Consider the following 21,529-nt stretch of genomic DNA (forward strand, 5'->3'; position numbering starts at 1 on the left):
AAGTAGGTCACGCATCGTTGCCAGAGTGCACAATAGTGTTAATCCTTTCTGGTCATTAAGTTCTTGAAAATATCCTGGATTTCATCATATCAATTCTTGCCAGTAGCTTAACTTTGTTCATTAATATAATCTTTAAGTTTATTTTATGCCAAATAAGCAGTTGGCCAAATATGTGCCTCGTGGTGAGACAGAACAGCATGCACATGACAAGATTTGAACCTAGGATATCTAAATCTCTTTTTATTCACAATACTTAACTATTGTGCCATCAGACCTAGCTGACAATGCATCTAGATTTGAAGTAATGCATGTGCTTAGTGCCATTCTTGTTGAAAAACCAGTCAAATGAATCTGTTTTATTTTCTCTCCCTTGTCATCAGCTTATCCTCATCACCTAATGCAGTGGTTCTCAAAGTATTTTGGACCGCTTACTTAAGTAAAAAATATAGTGGACTACCAAGGCATAAAAATCACTCTGTACTATGAATTTCAAATTTAAATTGCTGCATTTGTTTCATTACAATTCAGAACTAAATGTCCTTTTGTGACAGTAGTATAGTAATAAGTTGACATTGTTCTTTGTAATTAAAATGTTAATGCGAGGAATGCATCACTTTAAACATTACTTTGCTGACATGACGACTGCAGCCACGGACCACCTGACCTATGCCCGCGGACCACTAGTGGTCCGCGTACCACACTTTGAGAACCACTGACCTAATGGACTTTCAAGACCCGACAATTGCAATCATTATTAAAGTTTTACCTTGAAACAAAGTACTTTTCTAATTAATATTTTCTTATTTTACAAAATTCTCAGCTTGACTTTCTGACACCAGACTAACACCTAACTTGCTATTCGGATGGACTGTGTGAATGTATATATCGCTTCTGCTTAAATATGCAAACAACATTCTGTACCCAGCTATCTAGGTACTTTTTAAACATTGTTTTAATAACAACAGGCTTCAATAGCATTTGTTCCTTTTTGATACAAGACTATTTATGCAGGCTGAAATTTTTCGGTCATTACAGAACTGCATGGCTCAAAAATCCTGCACACAGATTTTTGACTGTAGCAAATTAAAACTATTCCCATCTCTTTACAGTGTGCAATCAGCTTTTAGATATCAACAGTATCTACTCGAGGTACACAGTACTTTAGATTCATGCACCAGTTTGGACTACATCCTTTCTAAAAGCTGGGCACTCTCTATCTTATAGCTGGAAGTAGCAAAAATACTGCATTTAAGTTTTTATTAACATAAACTACAGTGTTTGATAGTTCTTTATAACTGTGAACTGTAATTGACAGTGACATATGAAAGTACTACAACTCTAAAGACCAGAGAATTCATGGGAGCTTTGATTATATCTGTAACATGATCTGCAAGGATTTCAATGCACACACATGCACATATGTGCAGATGCAAACATTCACACACATGCATTATACTGACCACACCTCATCAACACTTCTGGCATTCTCGAAGCACAAAATGAATAACAAAACTTTGAAAATGTTAAATTGTAATTCATGTCCTTTATAACAATTCTTTAAAACCTATTCTTTAAAACTAATTTACATTGTAAAACCATGTCTCTAATACTTTTAGACTGAAAAGTTTAAAGATCATTGCAAGATGTACAAGATGTTTTAAAAAAAAAAATTCACATAACATCCTACAGAACATCATATTTAATACACTTTGCAAACTAACTTAAGGCCATTTTTCGTAGTTTAAAGCTTACCTTAAAAAGTGCATAAATAAATGCCTCAAGATGTTACTAAATTATCAGAAACTTTACATTAATACTTTGAACCGTTCTCTTATCCTCACCGAAGAAAAAAAAGTTTTTTTTCAAAGACCACTAGAATATTATGGAGAAAGGGGAGCTAGTTAGTGAAAGCCACTGAAACTCTCAGCCACATTCCTGCTGAAAGCTGCTATAAACCAGCACATTCCACCAAGCTGAAGATGTCAGGAGCAACTGCTGCTGCAGCAGCTAATTCTACTCCACAGTAATAAGGCAGCACATGCACAAATATTACCACTTCCCATCTTTTATCCACTTGCAATGTCTGTGTGTTCCTGTCGTGCTCACGATGTCAACACCCAAGCCAGTGAAAATGATGATAGGGTCCAGTGGAAGTTCCCCAAAATAGTTGCACCTTGCGCTGCCCATCAGACAATTCTCAAGTGCCGCAACAGTGCCCAAGACCAGGTGAGTTCTCCAACTGTATTCTTGGAAAGATTTGCCAGGTATCTTGTTCGTTAAGGACAATCTCATGAATGCCATAGTCCTCGCAGGTAGTTAGTTGCTTGCTCCGCAGTTCGTACATGCTTCACTGGTAGCAGCTGAACCAGCACAACCTCACGCTGGGCTGTCAAATGATCTGGTAGTGTCAGAAAATATGGCTGAGAGTTTCTTGTGGCTACAGTGACATTGAAAGATCCCACCTGACACCCACTTCCCTCTTTAAATTCTACAGGGCATTCACAGCTGATATTGTATTGTAGATCTTACACAAACTATCACGATTAAAGGTAAAACCTTTATAGGGAAAATAAACAGAATTATTTTTTTTAAATTTTATCCTGGCATAATCTCCCCTTTACTGGCTTTCTAAATGCATATACATTCTGACTGATAAAAATATCATGGGAGAAAAACACTTTATGCAATTAAATGTGTTCTTTTTGCCCTGACCTCTCTAGCTAAAAAACAGCAACAAAAAATCTGTAGAGGTGCATTTGATTTTGCAGAAACACAAGGCTTAAAAGGAATCAAACTAATACATGAACAGTCACACACAAATTTCTCACATGAAAATCAATCACTTATGCTACTCTACAATTTGTCAAATTTATGCCTGAAGTGCTGGGAGCATAGACAAGAAAGAATAAAGAAGTTTCTTACATTACTGAGAAAGTCAACGCAATAGACAAAGCGAGTCACACCTCTGTTGGAAATTTTTTAAAAAGAAAACAAAACACCCCATTTCCCTGCTCCGTTAACAATGAAAAAACAATTTCCTTTAAATGTTTACTGAAATGGAAGAGAAATGTTTCAGGCCTTTCAAAAAAAAAAAATCTGTCTATCTGATGAGCCATGGCATTAAGACCTTAAATAAAACAAAGCTGTCAAGCAATATGAAAATGAAATTAAGTGAGCCAAAAATAACAGGGCTGTAGGCTTAAATGCTGCAAGATATTACTGTTCAGTTCAATGTTCCAAATCCTTCGACAACAAATGTTTTACCTCTGAAAAAAAAAAAACCCACCAGACTGGAACTGCTCATGAAGAAGGAAGCAAATTCTCAGCACTGCTAGTATAACAAGTACCTGGATGATCTGGAGAATGGCAAGGCGATGTTCCTGCTTTTCTGCCCGCACCATCAGACGGCACACCTCCAGCACATGCTTTTTGTTCCTCATGCCTTCCTTCAGTTGGCACATGTGTTGGATGTCTTCATCAAGCTGAAAATTACCGTCACATCAAAGAAATAAGACAGTAAAGTATTCTTCTGTTTAACAGTTCAGTTTTATAATATTTTAAAAATATTCTTTAGGCATAATTCAAAACTTCCATGAATGGTGACCATGGAAAATAATACAAGGCCATATTTAACATTCAAAAGGCAGAAAGAGTATGATGCTTTGTGAACTCTTAGGCTGCTGGACCTTGCTCCTCATCTTAACATTCAAATACATACAAATCTCAAGCAATTTTTTTCTTATAAAAAAAACTAAGGTAGGGAGAAAATTATAATTAAAGTTCAAAGTATGTTGAAATGGACAACATCAATCCATCTTGAATCAGCACAGTCTTATGAATCCAAAGGAAAGAAGGTATATTCTATGTCATGTAAGTAGGTATATTCCATTTGGAAGTAAGGTTACACAAGTTATGGTTAATGGGATATCTAGTCCTATTAGAGGTGGATCCTGATGGTCGCACATCATGTAAAAATAAACCTAACATTAAACAGCACTCGCGATAAAGAAGAACAATTCTAGCATATGAAATAGGCTCTGAAAAATGCAAAAACTGCAACTAATGCTCTCAGGATGTGAACCCTATGAACACAACCATTAAATAGCCTTGTAAAAATCCTTCTGATGAGGACTGGTAAGTACTCATTGAAGATTATGCAGGATCTTGTCTTGTCAGGATCCAAAGTCTTGAGTACATGCACATTTTTGTACTGTACTTTGTGTTGCTGTCTTTTTTTATCGTAAAAAAAGGGGGGGGGGGGCTGAGAACATTTAAATCATCAATTAAATGGTCAAAGGGATGCAAATCTACTGAAAAATGGTTTTCTTAAATGGCCAAGGTCCCTTTTCAACAATTATACTGTTTGTGATCTCATTTTACAGATCAAGACACCACACAAGATCACCAAATGTATCACCTTACCACCTGGTTTTAGTCCTTTTAGAAGAATGTCAACCCCAAGGGCAGTATGTTAATATGAAGTTCATTTTTTTTTTTTTACTGCCATTTATCATGGTAAAATGAAATGCTGTTAATACGCACAAGCACATGCACCAGTGTTTATCTCACTTATTTACACACACATGCACACACTCTATTTGTCCTCGCATGACTCACTGCTGTCAGCTGATCCCTCTAAAAATCCAAAGTCTTTTTTTCTCCCCTCCCACCTTCAATACACAAGGCAATTTAACATTTATCACGAACCATCTCATCTTCAAAGAGTTCCATTTTGCGTTTTTCAGCTGTCTTGTCTTTCCTCTTTTTGACTGGAGATATCTTCTGGCCACCAATGAAGCCTCTACATTTCTCTGCCCCACAGAAGCACTTCTGAGGTTCACTGTAGACATATTTGTAACTGCTTTAATTGTATTTCTGTCTGCCGTATTTTTTTCAAGACCACATACATTTTCCTACTTTGTTCATCTTTAAAGTGATTTAAGGTATGCACTGTACCCTCAGTAAAATCCTTTATATCAAGAATCTGTGAATTTGCCGTCTTGAGTGACAAATGAGCACTTACCCATAAAACTCAAACTGATAGTCAAATGTCAGCTCCTCTCCAGCTTTAACTGGCTTCTTGGTGAAGAATCCCACTCGCAGTTCTCCATTAACAGTCCACTAAAAATATTAAGTGTAAATCTTATGCATGTCTAAATAAACCTTTAATTTTAAACCTTCTTATTCATTTTATTAGTTGCTCCTTCTCTTACTACTAGATGAAATTCATTGCCATTATTATTTCAAATACTTTTTTCCTAACTTCTCACATATAATTTCCAATTTCTTGGCAAGTATATAACACAAACAATAATTTTCTTTACAATCATTAAGAACAAAAACTTTATTACAAACCTTCTGGGTCTCACAATTAGGATCACAGCTGTGATTCATGAAACGAGAGATACTTCCTCTCAAGGTAGCATCTATGACCTCATCTGCATTTAGGGCCATAAAATAATGATGCTTTAAGCCTTGTTTGGCATACTGTCTTGTACGACGCACAAATTCTTTATAGTCCAGTAGTTCTCCCACATACTCCATCACAAATGCTCCTCTGTATCAATAAATAATAAGCATATTTATATATAGTGCATTTCTCAACCACACAGTCAACTTAATGAACTTTACAAAACAAGTACCACCAAAATACAGATTAAAATATATATATAAATATGTTCAAACACAAATCAAACATCAACAATTACACAAAGACATAGCAACAAACTGAAGTACAAGGTAGAAAAAGAGAATGTTGTATACAACACTGCATCAAAAGGATAACAGTATAAAGATAACACATAATAAGGCAATCATGCTTAGGCAGTGTCTACAGCTATGTATCAAACTATTTCAGAGACAACGCTAGGCAGATACATAGTAATCATAATGCACACAATTCAGTGCCCAGTGCAAGTGCTAATGCATATCCAAATGGCAACAAAGTAGGCACATAATTGCCTAAATTTGGTACACACACTGATATGTCACATGCGAGATATGTCATATCAACACAATAGTAGTGTCAAACAGTACACAAGAGTTCGAACGGTTTCAGTCTACCCTGCTAATAAATGCACATACAGAATCTAAAATGGAGTGAATATGCATCAGAAAGTAAATTTATTGTGGTGATCAAATAAACAAAATGCACAGCATACTGTCAAAAATGGCTTTCTATCAGTTCTACAAAACATGGCAGAAACAGTCTTATATAATGTGAACACTTAAAGCCTGGTCAGCTGATAAAAATGCAAAACTGGCGGAAGGAATGGGGAATAGGGATGAGAAATAAACTTTTAAAAAGGGCTTTTTAAAAGAAAGTTAAACATATGGCTATGCTGTAAATATTCACATACAGATTAAAAAAAAATATACATACAAATGTGAATGCATGTTTTTACAGTTATAACAGAGTTTACAACCTGAATGAGTTTGATGGAAAACTTCTAAGAGAAGATAGTTAAGACATGGTACCTCAACTGTTTTTGATGTATAATAGAAATTCTTCTACCAAACGATTTGAGTAAATGATACAGAAGAGGTAAAAGAAACATGGGAAGAATAGCATAATAACTTGGGCTCTTACTTTTCAGTCAAATCTTCAAGAGCCTGCAAACCCCAACCTTTGCCAACACCAGCATTAAAGGCCTGAGTCTTGGAGTATTGTTTCTGGAAAAAAATCCAACTACATAAAAACCATTACAGCATGATGCTCTCCTACATAATACTATTCACCAGTTTTTAATATGCTCAATTATTTAATTTATGTGATGTTCAGCACTACTTCAAGGTTTTAAATTTTTGTGCTACTGATAAAACTAGTAAATACCACAAAATAAATATATAATTCACAAAGCATAAGTGGCATGGAGTAACAAAATATTTATGAATGAGCATGCAACAGCATATTCTTATTTACTGAAGTGTCTACCTTTTGAAATCTCTTGTTGGTGCAGTAGTCAAGGCAGGGACATCTCGAGCCACTGCAGAAATAAATTTTATTTTTTGCAAATGCCTAAAAAAACTTCCAAGCAACCAAGTCAGAATTAAGACAGAGAATTACTCCTAACACTCTTTCCCACCATGCTAGTCCTTTTTCCCACCCTTTCCTGTTCATCTTCCTTTTGCAATATCGTGTTACTTTCAGTTCTTGTTATTTGGTTCTTCTTAGCATTTTCTGTATTTGATTTTATTCTTTGTTAGTACTGTTGTTTATTCTTTTATATTTCATATGTTAATTGCTTGTTTTCCTATCTGTTGTATGCTGTCCATGTATTGTTCTTGTTCTTAGGCACTAAAAGCATGCTCCTTAGGCGTGTGAGTATATGCTTTACAAATTTTTGATTTAATATCATTGCAATAATGGTTACTTACTTTTTGAATTGTCTCGGGGGATAAATAAAGTTGTGTTGTACTTTATTAGAACAAAAGAGAAATGCAGAATTTTATCCTTATTTTGCTTTTGATTTTTGTCCCTCCAAAACTGCAAGCAGGAATGAAAACACAATAACTACTCAAGCTACCATAGAGCATCATATCAAAATCCACCTACCACTCTATCATAAGCATTCTGTTTAAGCAGTCAGATCCACATCCTGGTATACCCATGGCTCGGTCACTTTTTGATGTGGTGCAGTCACACACCATGCGTTTCATGCTTTTTGATTTCTTTCTGTTCAAAAAATATATGGTTATCAGTACACACACTAAGTGGTGCATAAAAAAAATACTTTTACTACAATATCACAAAAGCATGGACTAAATCTGAAATCCATGAAGGGAAGAAGTTATATCATGACTTAAAACTCTAATTTCAAACACATCTGATGAACTATGAACTATGAACACCCAATCATTTGTTTTTTCAGGTGTAATACTTTAAGCAGAAAGTAAAGAGAGTAAGTTACTTTTTCCAGTCATGTAGTAACACATGATAAAGCTGTAAAAATCAAATCCAATAAATGTTACATAATGGCTAGGAGATAAAATCATGCATCCTGTCCATTGCATAACATCTGCAGTTAGAGACACATACATAAACAATATTGTCAACTTTGATTTACTTTTTTTTTAATTTGCTATTTAGGCTAAAGCCCATGACTAAGGAAGCTAAAGCTAAAGAAGATGAGCACATCCTGCCTTGACCATCATCAAAAATGCATACCACAGCAAAATAAAACGAAAGGAATTATCCTGTTTTCATTCACCTTTGTGTCAGATGAATATTTTCAGTAATAACCTCAAAGACAGGGTAGGCATCAGTGGCAGTCTTATCCTGTAACTGTTCCATTGTGTCTGTTCTCATGCGTTTCTGAGGAGGCGGTGGAGGGGGCAAAGAATCAAAATCTTGGTCCCCTCCAATCTCTTTCCCAGCAGCCTGTACCACAAGCTCACGAGGTTCATGTACCAGCTGCTTTGAAACTGATTCTAAGAGCATGCAAGACGAGGTGGCCTCCACCACAGCTTCTGCTTCACTGCTGCGACGCCAACGAGATTTCACCTTCATTGGTTTGCTTTCTGAGCCACTAAACTGGTTGGCAGAGTCGTAAGAATCATTAGATGAAGGGTTTGTGGAAGAGACCACTTCATCATTGTCTTTTTCTATTCTCTCATCCCCTGCATCTCTCACAGTGGATGACTGGGAGCCAATTATAACAGGCACATCCTCTCCCAGATGAGAGGTTTCAAATGTTGGCTCAGCAAGCGAGGATGTCGCAAAGTCTGGTTCGGTGCTAACGACCGTACTGATGGCACTGTCTGCCTTGTAGCTTTGGTCATCAGCTGTCTCTTTTTTTTTGTCTGTCTGCAACTTTGGAAGAACATGTGTTGGTGTTGGAAGAAGTGGTACCTGTGGTAAAACCAACAATTTATGTACGCACATACATTGAATGGTTTGGAGCAATTTGTTTTATGACATACCAACTGAAGTAGACCAGCATCTTTAAGAATAATTAGTCTAAAATCTGTAATCACTTTCTTCCCCTGTAGCATGCACAGCTGTCCACAATATGTACAATCAGACCACTATAATCAAAACAGTTAAATTATAACTTTATTCTTTACAAACTAGGAATCCAACACTGGGACAAAAATTAGCAGCTTTAACATTAATTACTGCTTCCCTTTTAGCAGAGTCTGGGAATGGAAACTCATGAACAAGAAGCAGAATGGTTTCCAAAGCTTTCAGGCCAGTATTTACACACTAACACATATATATATTTTATATGTCTTCCTATAATTTGTGTTAACATCAGGAAAACAACATCGTCTCTTGCCTGAAAACTAACTTTTTGTATTCAAAAATGACAAGGAAAAGGTGCAGTTTTTTAATGCTACACATAAAGCCCAGCCATTAGCTTTATATTTTACCAGGAAGGCACTTTGAAAGTGATGCCAACTTGTGGCTAAAGCATACCTTTGGTTTTTTGCAATTCCTTGGTCTTCTAAAACTAGGCAGGTCTCCAAAAAGAGCTGCTTCTCTTGGATCTGGATGCATTTCTGCCTGTAGATGGGCCTCCATTTCTGCCACACTTTCATATGAAAACTCTGTAGAAGGCACCACAGCTCCTTCTGGATACCCTTGGGAGAATGTCTCTGAGCTGTACGCATGGTGGTGGAGTTGAGCATAATTACCAGCAGGTGACAGATCATGTCCATATTCCACAGGTGGAACACCAGTTGGATAAGTAGGAACATAGGCTGGGTTCCCAGACACATAGGGATAGGTGGACTGGTTTGGGTCAAGGGTGTAGGCACTGGAACTGTGGGTGTAAGTCTGAGTGTAGGCAATCTGAGCAGCAGGATCGCCAGCTACATACTGATGGGCAAGTGCAAGGGACTGATCAGCCGGGTAGCCTAAAGTCTGGTAGTGCTGCTGAACTACATGCAAAGATGAAATGTCTATGGTTGTAGGTGGTGGAGCAGTCCAAACAGCAGGCTGCTGGTCAGGGTATGTCTTTGGGTAAACTTCATACCCCTGATTGGGTTTTATGAGCAGTCCTGCAATGTTTCCTTCCTGGGGGACTGGATAAACAGGTTCTGGAGGGTAAAAGGGGGCAGGAGCTGTAAGAACTGCTGGCTGGACAGCCCCAATGCTCTGACTGTAAGCCTGTACTTCAGTTGACACAATGGAAAACGAGTTTTTTGTTTCTATCTCCCACTTCTGGTCACTCACTCTCGGCTCCCTCTCTCTGCTGCGACTTCTGCTTTGATCTCTGCTTCTTTCTAATCTTTCATTATTATAATCTGATGTTCTTGGGTCAATGTCATCTAAAATACGCTCACCACGCTTCCAAGGTACATCTTGGTTGTAATCACGACCTCTATTACTGCTGCGATCTGCCATCCTTTCTTGACTGTGCATTCTTTCAGAATCGTAATCAGTTTTATCAAGGCTGCTTTCACGTACTCTACTTCTGACATAATCATGAGATCTATGCCTGCTATGATCTTGCAAGGCATAATCATTAGATTTTTCTACACTGTCATCACACACTTTTTCACAACTGTCATCTCTTGTTCGGCTCTGGCTAAAGTCACTGCTTCTGTCGCGACTCCAGCCACGTAACCTTTCTCCACCCGAATCACTGATTCCCCTGTCTCGACTTTCACGTCTATTTCTTTCCCTGCTATCTCTCCTGTCTCTTCTATCTCGGTTTTCCTGACTCTTATCACGGCCACGATCTGATGGCCTTTCTTGACTAAGCTCTCGGCTTCTGGCTCTTCGCCACTCAGGACTACGGCTTCTGCTTCTCCTTCTCTCATGGTTCCTTTGATAACTTCGTTCTGTGCTGTTTGCCCTTTCCCGACTATGTTCTCGGCTTCTGCCTCTTCGCCAGGCTGGACTTTGACTTCTCCTTCTGTTCTTATCATAACTTCTTTGATAACTTCGTTCTGTACTGCTCTGATGGTGGGAGATTCTTCTTCGCTTTTCTTCTTCCCTCATTCGCTCTCTTTCTCGTCTTTCACGATCTCTTTCCCTCTCTCGTTCTCTGTCTCTTTTCCTTCTATCCTCATCCTCCCTTTCACGCTGTCTGCCTTCAACCCACTCCCGATCCCGGTCTCTCCTTCTGCGATCATCATCACTTTGGCGGCGATTTCTCTCATCGCTTCCCCGTCTTCTCTCTTTATCATCACCACTGTCTCTTCTTCTACGAGATCGGTTGTCATCATTTGAAAACTCATGATGCCGGCGATCACCAAAACCATATTTGCTACTGCTCTCTCTTCGGTGAGAATCAAAGCTGCTACGTATTCTTTCATCACCTGAGCCATGTAGGTCTTCTCGCTCTTCTTTCTCTGATTCTTCCTCTGAGGATGATGTATCCAATGATGAGCTTTCTCTCTCTTTATCAGTTCCAGTTTCCTCCACGGCAGCCACTGCCCTACACTCAGGCCATATTAATTCACTGGGAGGTCCATCTTCTCTCTTCCTGGTTATCACCTGAACTGGAAATCCCTGAACGGGCTCTGGTTCAGTGTCATGTTTTTGGCTTTCAGTTGTCAAGTGCCCACTGACTGAAGCAACCTTTTTTCCAATGATGATCTGAATTTTTCCTGCTTTAACTATGCTGCCCCGGCTGTCAAAAACAGGCTCACTGTTCTTATGTACTGAAGACTTCACAGAGGTTACTGTCTCTTCTGGAATAAGCTGCCTTGAAAAGGTCTTGGAGTGTGCCTCCCTATTTTTGACTGTTTCATGCTGCTTATGTCCTCCAATGTCAGTAGTGGATTCAGCTGCACTGGACACAACCTCTGAGCTATGTGACAAAGATGTTAATTCAGCAGCACCAGAAACAACCTGTCTGCTGCTGGAGTACCTTTGCTGTTCCATTTTACCACGTTCTGCGAAAGTTTTGTCCCCAATTAGTGTGCTTTGTGAATCCGAGGATTCCATATTACGCTGGGCAATCAAGACTGCAAGCTGCACTGATCTAAAGGCTTTATCACTTTCTTCCTGGTCAGTAGACAAGGCATTTTCTGAAACTGATGGAAAAGCCAAAGATCTGTCCTTGGTCTTTTCACAAGACTCATTTGTTTCTTTCTTGCTGGCACCAGATTCTTTCACTGGTTCTTCTGTGGCAGTGGAAATCTCTGGATCCTGAAAAACACACGGGTTTATGTATTTTGGCTTTTCCTTTGGAATAGGGATTGATGACAAGCTACTGGCTGCTGTTTTAACTGGTGACAAGCATTTTCTGTCTAGTGGCTCGAGATAAAGTTTCTGCACAATCTCCTCTGGATATCCTTGACACTTAGCAAAATCACTCCTTGCCAATTCAACTGGCAATGAATGTGTAACAGAAGAAAAATGCTGAGATCCAGCATTCTCAGAGGAATGTTCAATGGAGGCACACGTGCGGACTTTTTCTGCTTTTAAACTTGCATGATTCTCATGTTCTTCCAAAAAAAATTTCTGACCCACATCATCTGCCTCGGCAGTCATTTTCCTTCCTCTATCAACATTATGAGATCCACTTAGCTTTGAAGGGTTGTCTAGCTGTTCACCTTTAACCAAAGGATCTGTCAAGCGTTTAGCAGTATTTTGGCCTTCTATCCATTCATCAGCCATGCCCTGTACCTTTACCTTTTGCTGGCCATCAAAAACCTCTGCAAACTTTGATGTTTTGTTGATTCCTGTAAATTTTTCATCACCTGTACAGTGCAATGTGTTTTCCTGGGACAAAGATGATCTAAATGATCTCAAGGAAACAACATTTTCCTTCACTTCAAAATCACTCTTCTGATTTTCTTGCAAGGAATGTGAAGGCAAACCTTTTGAAACAAAATCTACTGTTTTCTCCATGCTCCTAGGAGGTGACCTATCTGAAAATCTTGATTTTCTTACTCTTGTACTTTTTCTGTCTCGATTTGACAGACAGCTTTTTGGAGACCCTGCCCTCTCTAAACTTATCTCTGGGCTCTCATCAGATATACGTTTTTCTTCGATTGTTTTTAAACTTCTCTGAGTGCTTGGCTTTTCTATGCTCACATCAAAGGTCTTTTGAGAAATTGTCTTCCCAGGACTTGTGCAAGATCTTTTCTGAAAATTTATCTCTAAACTTATTTCTGTGCTTACAATTTCCGGACTTCTTTCAGAACTCTTTTGAGGTCGTGTTGTTTCCTGATTTGACTGAAATTCGTTTCTAAAGACAGTTCCCTTCAAGCTACTCTCAACATCATCTTCACTCAGTCTCTGTATATTCGTTATGAAACCAACTGCACCAGCTTCATCATCACCACCTAAACATGAGATTTCGGGGGTGTCAAGTTTCGGCAGTCCATTGTTGGGTGAGTTTGTCTGTGCAATGGTCTGTGCACAACTCCTATGGCAACTGGTATTTTCAGGACCACATTCACTCCTGTCCTTCCTATTTTGTCTCGTGCCTTTTGGAAGTAAAATTTTCTTTGGGCTACTCTCACTGTCTTCCCCTTCACTAGAACTTCCATAGTCAAGGCCTAGACTGACAGGTAAAGTTGGCTTTGTTATGTCATTCAAAGGGGAGCCACTTGTTCCCGGAACAATTACAGGATGGTGAAGAGGTGGTTTTCTTTCTTTCTTGTCCAGTTCCCATAATGGCTCATACTTGAATAAGCGACCTCTTACTTTTGTTTTTTCTGGTGAACTGTTACCTGTCTTCACATCTTCGCAGTCAAAGGATTCTTGTGATATATCATCTTTGTCTTCTTCCTCTGCTGTTTTATGCCCTTCAAGATCTTTTTCAACTACTGAAGAAGAAGAGGAGTCTTGGCACATGCTTTCAGAAGAAAGAACTGAATAGATATGTTCTCTCACATCATCCACTCCATTGTTCTTTTTAACTACAAATGTTCCATTATCATCTATCATTTTAATTTTAGAGATGTCAGTTGATTCATCTGCATCATCATTAATGTTTGTGGAGTCTGGAAACTTCAAATCACTCTCTGTTTTAAGCAACTCTTCTTCAGCAATGTTGAAATTCAGTCCAAAGTGTGTTTTCTCCTGATGAACTTCGACAGTCAGCCGTTCCTCCATTCTGTCCAATTCCTGAGGAAGAAAGAGCCTGGCACCCTTTCCTCTCGTATCTTCATCATCAAGATCTTCTATTGGTTTTCTTGGCTTCAACTTCAAACACCTCCCAGAAGTCTTTAAAGAGAACTGGATCTTTTCTGGAGGCTTTTGTGTCTTTAAGTCATCACCATCTTCATGATGACCTTTCACTGTGACTTTCTGTACAGGAAAAGACATTTTCTCTGCATCTCCTGACTTAATATGATCTACACGAGGGAGGTCAAAATAAGGCTCACTACCATCAGAAAATGACTCGTCAAGATCCATGTCCTTCTCTCCTTGGTCATCAAGTAAAAGCTCTCCCTCTTTCTGCTCTTCAGCATGTTTTGCTTGTGTTTGTTCGGCAGGAATTTCACCTGGAAGCAAAATATCTGCAAGATCAAATTCCATGATGGCCTCATTGTCTGGTTTTATAGAACTCTGAGACTTTGTGGGTGGCTCTTGGTCCTTACTTAAAACTTTCACTGATTTTTGTGTTTCTGGTTCTATATGTAGTCTGCCAGAAGCCTTTTCATCCTCACTACTGTCAGATCTTTTCCTTCGTTTATAGCGGAGGTGGGCCTGATCTCTGCTCCAATCCAAGGCTCTTCGCCTAAGAAACTCTTCTTCATTGTCACTTCCTCTATGCTGTCTTGCCAGACGACGTTCATGTGATACACTTCTGCTCCTACTACGAAACCGGCCTGAAGGTCTTTCATTTCCATCAGAACTACTCGATCTTCGTCTGCGGTTTCGCCTAGGAAACCCTTCAGGAGATCGGCTCTGATGCTTGCTTATTTTGTCACTATGGACAGTGCTGTCCAATTGCAATTCTCTACGATAAAATCTCTCTGATTGACTTGGAGACTGGCTGTCAATGCTCTGATGAGAAGTTTTGCAACTATTTCGGTCTTTTGATGCCTTCTTTACTTCTCTGTCTGGGCTTGAGCTTTCTGTTTTTTGCTTTCTTTCATCAACATCTTCTCTTGAGCTGTTTTTGCTTTTGTTCTTTTCAGAATCTGCTGATGCAGCCTTACTCTCTTCTAAGTATCCTTCCTCATTCTTCAAAGCCTGCTTGTTATCTCCCAACGTCATCAGAACTGAATGAATCTCTGCAAAACCAGTTTTGCTTCTGTTCTCTCTAGTTTCAATGTGTAACTCTCTAGACTCTTTTATGTTAAAGTCTATATGTTCACTTTTATGTTTCTCCCTTGCTCTGTCTCTCTCTCTGTCCCTGCTGGGATGAAAGCTTCGCTCTTCTTTCTTCTTACTCTTATCTTTGTCATGACTATTACTTCTACTTTTCCTTCTTCTGCTGCTCCTTTCCTTCTCTCTACTATCACTCCTGCTTCGATTTCGTCGTCTTCTCTCTTCTCTCTCTCGGCTCTCACGGCGGCCACCGAACTTTTTAGTCCTGTCTTTGTCCCTGCTGTCACTGCGACTTCTCTGCCTCATTCTCTGTCGTCTGCTTAGGGTCTTCTCTCTGCTTCCACTTCTGCTTCTGTTTCTAGTTTTGGCGCTCTCTCTTTCTTTACTGCCAACTCTTTTATAGCTTTCACTTCTTCTTCCAAAATCTTTCTTTGTGCTGTCCACAGAACTCTGGGATTCTATATGACTTTTGTCATCTGCACCAGTTTTCTCCTCTTCTGACTGATTAGAGTTGCTCTCTCCTGTGGTAAACATTTCACTATCATGCTCTTTTCCCACTGTTCTACTTCTGTAAAAATCAGCTTTGTTTCTGATCTGCTGATCCAGTGAAACATTATTATGTTTTTCTTTATCAGTGTACAACTCTTCTTTTTCTTGGTTGCAGGCTCCATCTATTTTCACTTCACACAGCTCTTTACTAGATGGTGCTTTAATTAAAATTTTTGATGTTTGTAAATACTGAGGAGTAACTAATTTCTCTGCCAACTGGTCAGTAGGGGGAAAATATTTTTCTTTCACTTCTTTATTTAGAGAGATCATACAAAGCTTTTCTTGAGAAAAGACTTCCACGTCATGGCTTTTTTGTTCACCTGCAGGCACTGAAATCATTTCATCTGTGAAATGGCTCTCCTCGTTACCGCTAAAGGTATTCAATGATAAATCCAATCTTTTACCCAAAGTTTCTATTACCCTTTCTTCACAATCAACTTTGTTTTCCTTAATTTCTAATGATAGTGCTGAAATATCCAATATGTTATCCTTTTCAGCAGAAGTCACATGGGTTGGTGAGTGTGTGCCTTCCTCAGATTGCAGATCAAACTTAGATGCCATGACCTCGTTCTGTTCCTTCCCTCTGGACATACTGTCTTTCTGCCTTTGGAGCTTGTCCTCGTCTGAATGCAATATTATCTCATCTTTTTCATTATCTTTACTGCTCCTCTGTTTCTCCTCTTCACTTCCCAATGATCGTTCCTGCCTCTCTTTCTTATCTCTAGGTTCATCATAACTGACAGCCTTCTCTCTTCCATCCTTCCTACCTCTCTCACAGAAAGCTCTGCTTTCTTCTCTCTTATCATCCCTAGTGCTTCTTCGGTCTTTCTTCTCTCCTTTCCGAGTTTTGCTTTCAGGTGATCTCATGTTTACATCTGGGCTCCTCTTACGGGCTAGCTCTTTCTCAGCAGCTGCCTGTCGACTTTTTTCCAGTAATGCTGCAGCTTGCATGGCCACTAAGCTTTGTGAAGCTATTCTCATTTGCTCTTGCATTAACAGGTCTGCTATATCCATCTCTTCACCAACTTTGAGATCCGGTCTAAACAGCTCTGGCTTTGATTTCTTGAACCTCACGGGCATCACCGCTGGCTCTGTAACTGATGGTGGAACAGAGCTGACAATCTCCTCTTCATGATCCCCATCTGCAGTTTTTATTGCAGCCTTCTTAGTCTTTATTTGGAATGACACCTTCTGCAGAGTGGCACTGCCAGCTGGTTTTAGAGAGAACTTCAGCTTGCCTGCGGCTAGAGGGGATGATGTAGAGTTGTTGGTTGCCTCATCATCTCTGGAAGGTGAAGACCTGTCTCCCCTCCCACAAACACCCCCCAGTGCCTTGTTCAGAAGCTGCTTGGCCAAAGACACCGGCTCATCTTTTGTCTCTTCAGCCTCTGGTTAACAAACAATAAATACATGGTGTTCAAGCTTTTTTAAAAAAACAACAAGGACAAAAACCAAAGTGTGCACCTCAAAACTTAAGTGGCTTATATCTTATATCAGATTTTCTCTTCCACACACAAATACCAGCAAGCATACACACTCTCCGACCATATATTTTAAAACTTGAATGACCAAGAATTCCAAGACACTTTAGAGAACAAATTTAAAGAAAAAAGCAACTGAAAGAGCCATTTATATGTATAAACAGCTTTTTTTACCCCCAGGATGCATTGAAGGTCAGCATCTTTACTTAAAAAAAAAAAATTCAAATTCCAGCCTTTACATGCTGTGTGCAAGGTACTATGGGGGTTCCAAACAATTTTGGACCCTAAAGTGTAAGTGATAGAATGAGAAACATTCAAAATGAATAAACAAATGGATGCCTAAGATACAGTCCTATACTAAACAGCTGAGAGGCTGTGGCAAAACACAAGTCTGAAAGTCAGTTTATAGAATAACCAATGATTGTTGACCTCTGCCAAAAGGTTTCTTTCTTTTCTAATGATTCTACTTCTTGTCTAAGCATCTGCCTGAGATAATGTTTTTGTAATGATTTTAATGTTTAAAAGTAATACCAATTAAAACATTACCTGTGCATCATAAGTGATCAAGAAATGCTTTTACATTAAATTGACCTTACACTACACCATAAACGCACATGCAAGCATGTACACACTCTCTCACTTTAAGCAGAAGCCCCTGCTTCCTCATTAAAGCTTTTGTGTTAAAGCTAACTGTGATGTTCCTTTTTTAAACTGATACATGATACAGCAAAATTTAGTTCAGAAAATGAAACCAATCTAAATTTTACTGGTGATGTCAAAATTAACTGATTTTCTTTTTCTTTTTTTTTTTTACCTTCCACAGAATGCTGTTTTTCCTGACTTGAATTGATTAGTGGCGTGCCTGGGGAAGAAATGCTGAGGGAATATGTTGATGATGTAGCCACAACAGGCAATATTGGAGATGCGTGGCTGGAGACAGGTCCTGATGAGCCTGCCACTAATGAAGAACCAGTAAATCCAGCTACAGGTGGTGAAGCTGCTGAGGTAAATGTAAATGCTGTCAGAGGGGGTAACATAGGTACACAAGGAGGAGGTGGAGGTACACAAAGGGGAGGTGGGGGCATACAAGGTGGGGGTGGCAGAGGGGGTGGTGCTGGTGGAAGTGGAGGAGGGTAACCAAACAGTGGATCTTCACACATTTCTTCCTCCTGCAAGAAAAAAATAAAAAAATTCATCAAAAATTATTTAAAAAATTATGCATACTAAATCTATGCCCTTGAAAAATTTCAAATAAATGACTTAAAAATACCTTTTTCCTGTCCTTCCTGTCTACCAGTGAACTCAACATGGTAAATGCTAGCAGCATAAAATGTCCTAATTAGTATTACTACAGTATAAGACACCATTGTTTTTACAAACTGTCACAATGAATAAGGCTGATGGAGAAAAACACCTATAAGAATAAGATAATCACAAACAGAAGTAAAGGTTTTTTTAAAGATCAAGAAGACTAAAATTCACTTGATTATTTTATATCTATGTATTCTGCACATTCATCAAAGTTAATGAGATCTGTAGATGAAAACAAGCACCTGGACACACTGGATGAATACTATGAACAAGTCCAACACAATTCCAAAGACCCAAAGACAGCATTTAAATGCTCACTATAAACTTAAATGTTTATGATATACTATGCTGGATCTTATTTTTTCTTCAAAAAGACTATCATACATCACAGTAATTATTTTTATAGCAAATTTTCATTAGTCAAATATATTGTATACTTGATTTTCTCCCTTTATACTTCTACTTCTGTATTTTTTTCCGCTTGTTGATAAATGTTTACAGTGGCTAGGTATTTCGTGCATTATTTATTATATGTCCCAGTGTCTTTTATGTTTGTGTCTTTATTATGCTGGTCAGTGCAAAGAGTGCAGCCATTTTTAAAAAAAAATTATTTACACATAAAATGTCTATACAGGCTGAAAAATGTGTAGTACAATCAGTCATTATCACCATTATAAATAAGCTTTAAATATAAATTGTTTATCTTAGATGCTCTCTTTTTTTCTTTATTTTAAAAATCCTTAAGAAAATCTCAAACCAAAATTAGCCTCCATGAATGTGCACAAAAAATTGTAATTTCTCTTTAACTGAAAAAGTTGTTCTCCCAGTGCCTAAATATGGTCAAATGAAAATAAAGAAAAACAGTCGTAAAGTCATTCAAGCCTTATACAGCACTGTGGATTGTGCAAAAGAACAACTTTTGCTGCAGTCTGTCAAGGAATAAGCTTGGAGACAATATTTCATAAGGAGAACACAAGAACATTTTAGAAAGGAAAAACTAACCCTTTTTTTTTTTACAAAAGACTTTTTTTTAATTTTTACAAAAGAAGCCTTTTTAAAACAATGAAAATGAAACTTCTTTTTTAGAAATAAAACCTTTCCGAAGCAATGATGAAGAAAACAAATGGGGGTGAAGGAGACTATGGGAAATGACTTTATGACTTATAATGTCTGTCAAACATCTGACATATTGTGTGACAAGAAGCAGTCAACGTGTGCCTTGTACAGTGGCTTTCTAGACAGTTTTAAGGATAGACAAGGATTCTCAAGTATAAGATCAATGTTTAACAGTGCTCACTACTTTCTTAGGAATTCTGTCTTTCACCTATGGTGACTGCCTGAAAGCACAGTAAGCAAATGAGGTTATAACTTCATCTAATGTTTAAAGTGACCTGACCAATACTGCACAGCACATTTGAACAAAGCAGAGATCTGAAGTTAATCCACTGGTTTTTGTTGCCATTGTCAAAAGGATTTCCTAAATGAGTACAAGAAAGTTTTGGACTTTCAGTAAAATGAAAGATTTTCTTCCTACAGTAGTGCCAACTATAACAAAGCATGAGCTGTTAAAACCAACTACAACTGCTGGTAAAAAGCTTAAAGATCAAGCACGAGATATGCAACATTGACGCTTTCTACGCATTCAGGTCTACAATTAATGATGTAAAGCAGCCACAAGCACATCATCAGTTGTATCCTTATCCAGCACAATGCTAAAAACAACTGAGAGTGTGAAGGCACCATTGATGTGTGTGCTCGAAACAGTTAAAAAAGAATTAAGGGGACAAACATTTGAGGAACATGTGCAAGTAAGTAAACAGTAAGTTGTGCATGCAGTGAAATAAGGAGGAAATATAAGTTCTTACATTGATAAATATGTATCAAATTTTTATAATGCTATATTACATTTTTAACGGTGGAAAAAGTCATCATCATAAGTAAAACGTAACTATAAAATAAAAATGCAATGGTGGAAATTAACCCTCAAATAGAAAAAAATTACAGCAGTTTATCTTAGACAAATGCACATTTCAAATGTGTTTATATTTCATTAACAATAATACACATGAAAAAATTAACTCAAATGTGTCCACTTAGTAACAGAGAATTAATAATACAACGTAGACTACAATGACCATGTTACCCATTAGATTTTAATCTGGAGATTTACTTACCAGTCTGTCAAGTGAATTTGGTTGGGATCTTTATTTTTTAAACTTTAGGAGAGTAATTTTATTCTGCTTTCCTAGTGGCAGGTGAGAATGCCAAGGTTTAAAGGCTTACAGCTTGAAAATTATGGGCTATTAAGCATAATTATGTACTCATATTTTGGGAATATTATTTTACAATGAACTTAAGTGGATCATAAAGAAAATTGGTTGCCCTCAAGTTTTCCTTTAGATGTTATTAAGGAAAATATAGTTTTGCATTTGTGTTTTGTGAAATCTGCCTGTTCTTCTCTTCTCTGTCATTAATAGTTCTACTGACCTCCCTAACCATATCCAACTCTTACAATAATTATATAACTGAAGCCATTCACTGTGTAATGTAGTACTGGCAGCATCTGTGACAAAATTTAAACCTCACAAACTACTGCTGATCTTAAAAGTGAGACAAAACTGCAAACTTAATTTTTTTTAAACTTACCTCATATCCTTGTTTTATGCTTCCATCCTTGTTTTTCTTCTTCTTTTTCTTCTTTTTCTTTTTTTTGCTTCTTCCAGCTGCATTATCTGCATTCCACAAAGGGACTGGCACAGGTGTAGGTGCAGCACCAGGTGGCAAGGGAACATCAGCCAGATCAAACTCAAACTCATTTTCTGGTTTGACCTCAGGTTTTGGCAGTGGGTCTTCTAATCCATCATCCCTAAAATGTAAATTAAAACTCACTGGTTTTTATCATGTGCAGTTTATCAAGCACTGCTTGTGTGTGTGTGTGTGTGCAGTGTATCTGTCAGTCATTGCATGTATGTGTAATGACATGTATTTGATCTGATCTTTCTTT

General features: G+C 38.1%; 1 protein-coding gene across 3 annotated transcripts in view; it reads right to left on the reverse strand.

Annotated features, from left to right (window-relative positions):
- The window catches only part of LOC112572164, a 41,635-nt gene that overhangs the window by 16,461 nt on the left and 3,645 nt on the right, over positions 1-21,529 (reverse strand). For all 3 annotated transcript variants that reach the window (XM_025251748.1, XM_025251740.1, XM_025251733.1), the window contains exons 3-13: positions 21,172-21,391; positions 18,029-18,383; positions 9,419-17,121; positions 8,211-8,851; positions 7,556-7,675; positions 6,935-6,986; positions 6,590-6,672; positions 5,356-5,557; positions 5,024-5,121; positions 4,708-4,840; positions 3,348-3,482 (exon numbers count right to left, since the gene is read on the reverse strand). In XM_025251748.1, the coding sequence (XP_025107533.1) occupies positions 3,348-3,482; positions 4,708-4,840; positions 5,024-5,121; positions 5,356-5,557; positions 6,590-6,672; positions 6,935-6,986; positions 7,556-7,675; positions 8,211-8,851; positions 9,419-17,121; positions 18,029-18,383; positions 21,172-21,391 (9,742 nt within the window). The remainder of the gene's footprint in view (positions 1-3,347; positions 3,483-4,707; positions 4,841-5,023; positions 5,122-5,355; positions 5,558-6,589; positions 6,673-6,934; positions 6,987-7,555; positions 7,676-8,210; positions 8,852-9,418; positions 17,122-18,028; positions 18,384-21,171; positions 21,392-21,529) is intronic.

This window comes from Pomacea canaliculata, linkage group LG1 (assembly GCF_003073045.1).
Source record: "Pomacea canaliculata isolate SZHN2017 linkage group LG1, ASM307304v1, whole genome shotgun sequence".
Classification (NCBI taxonomy): domain Eukaryota; kingdom Metazoa; phylum Mollusca; class Gastropoda; order Architaenioglossa; family Ampullariidae; genus Pomacea; species Pomacea canaliculata.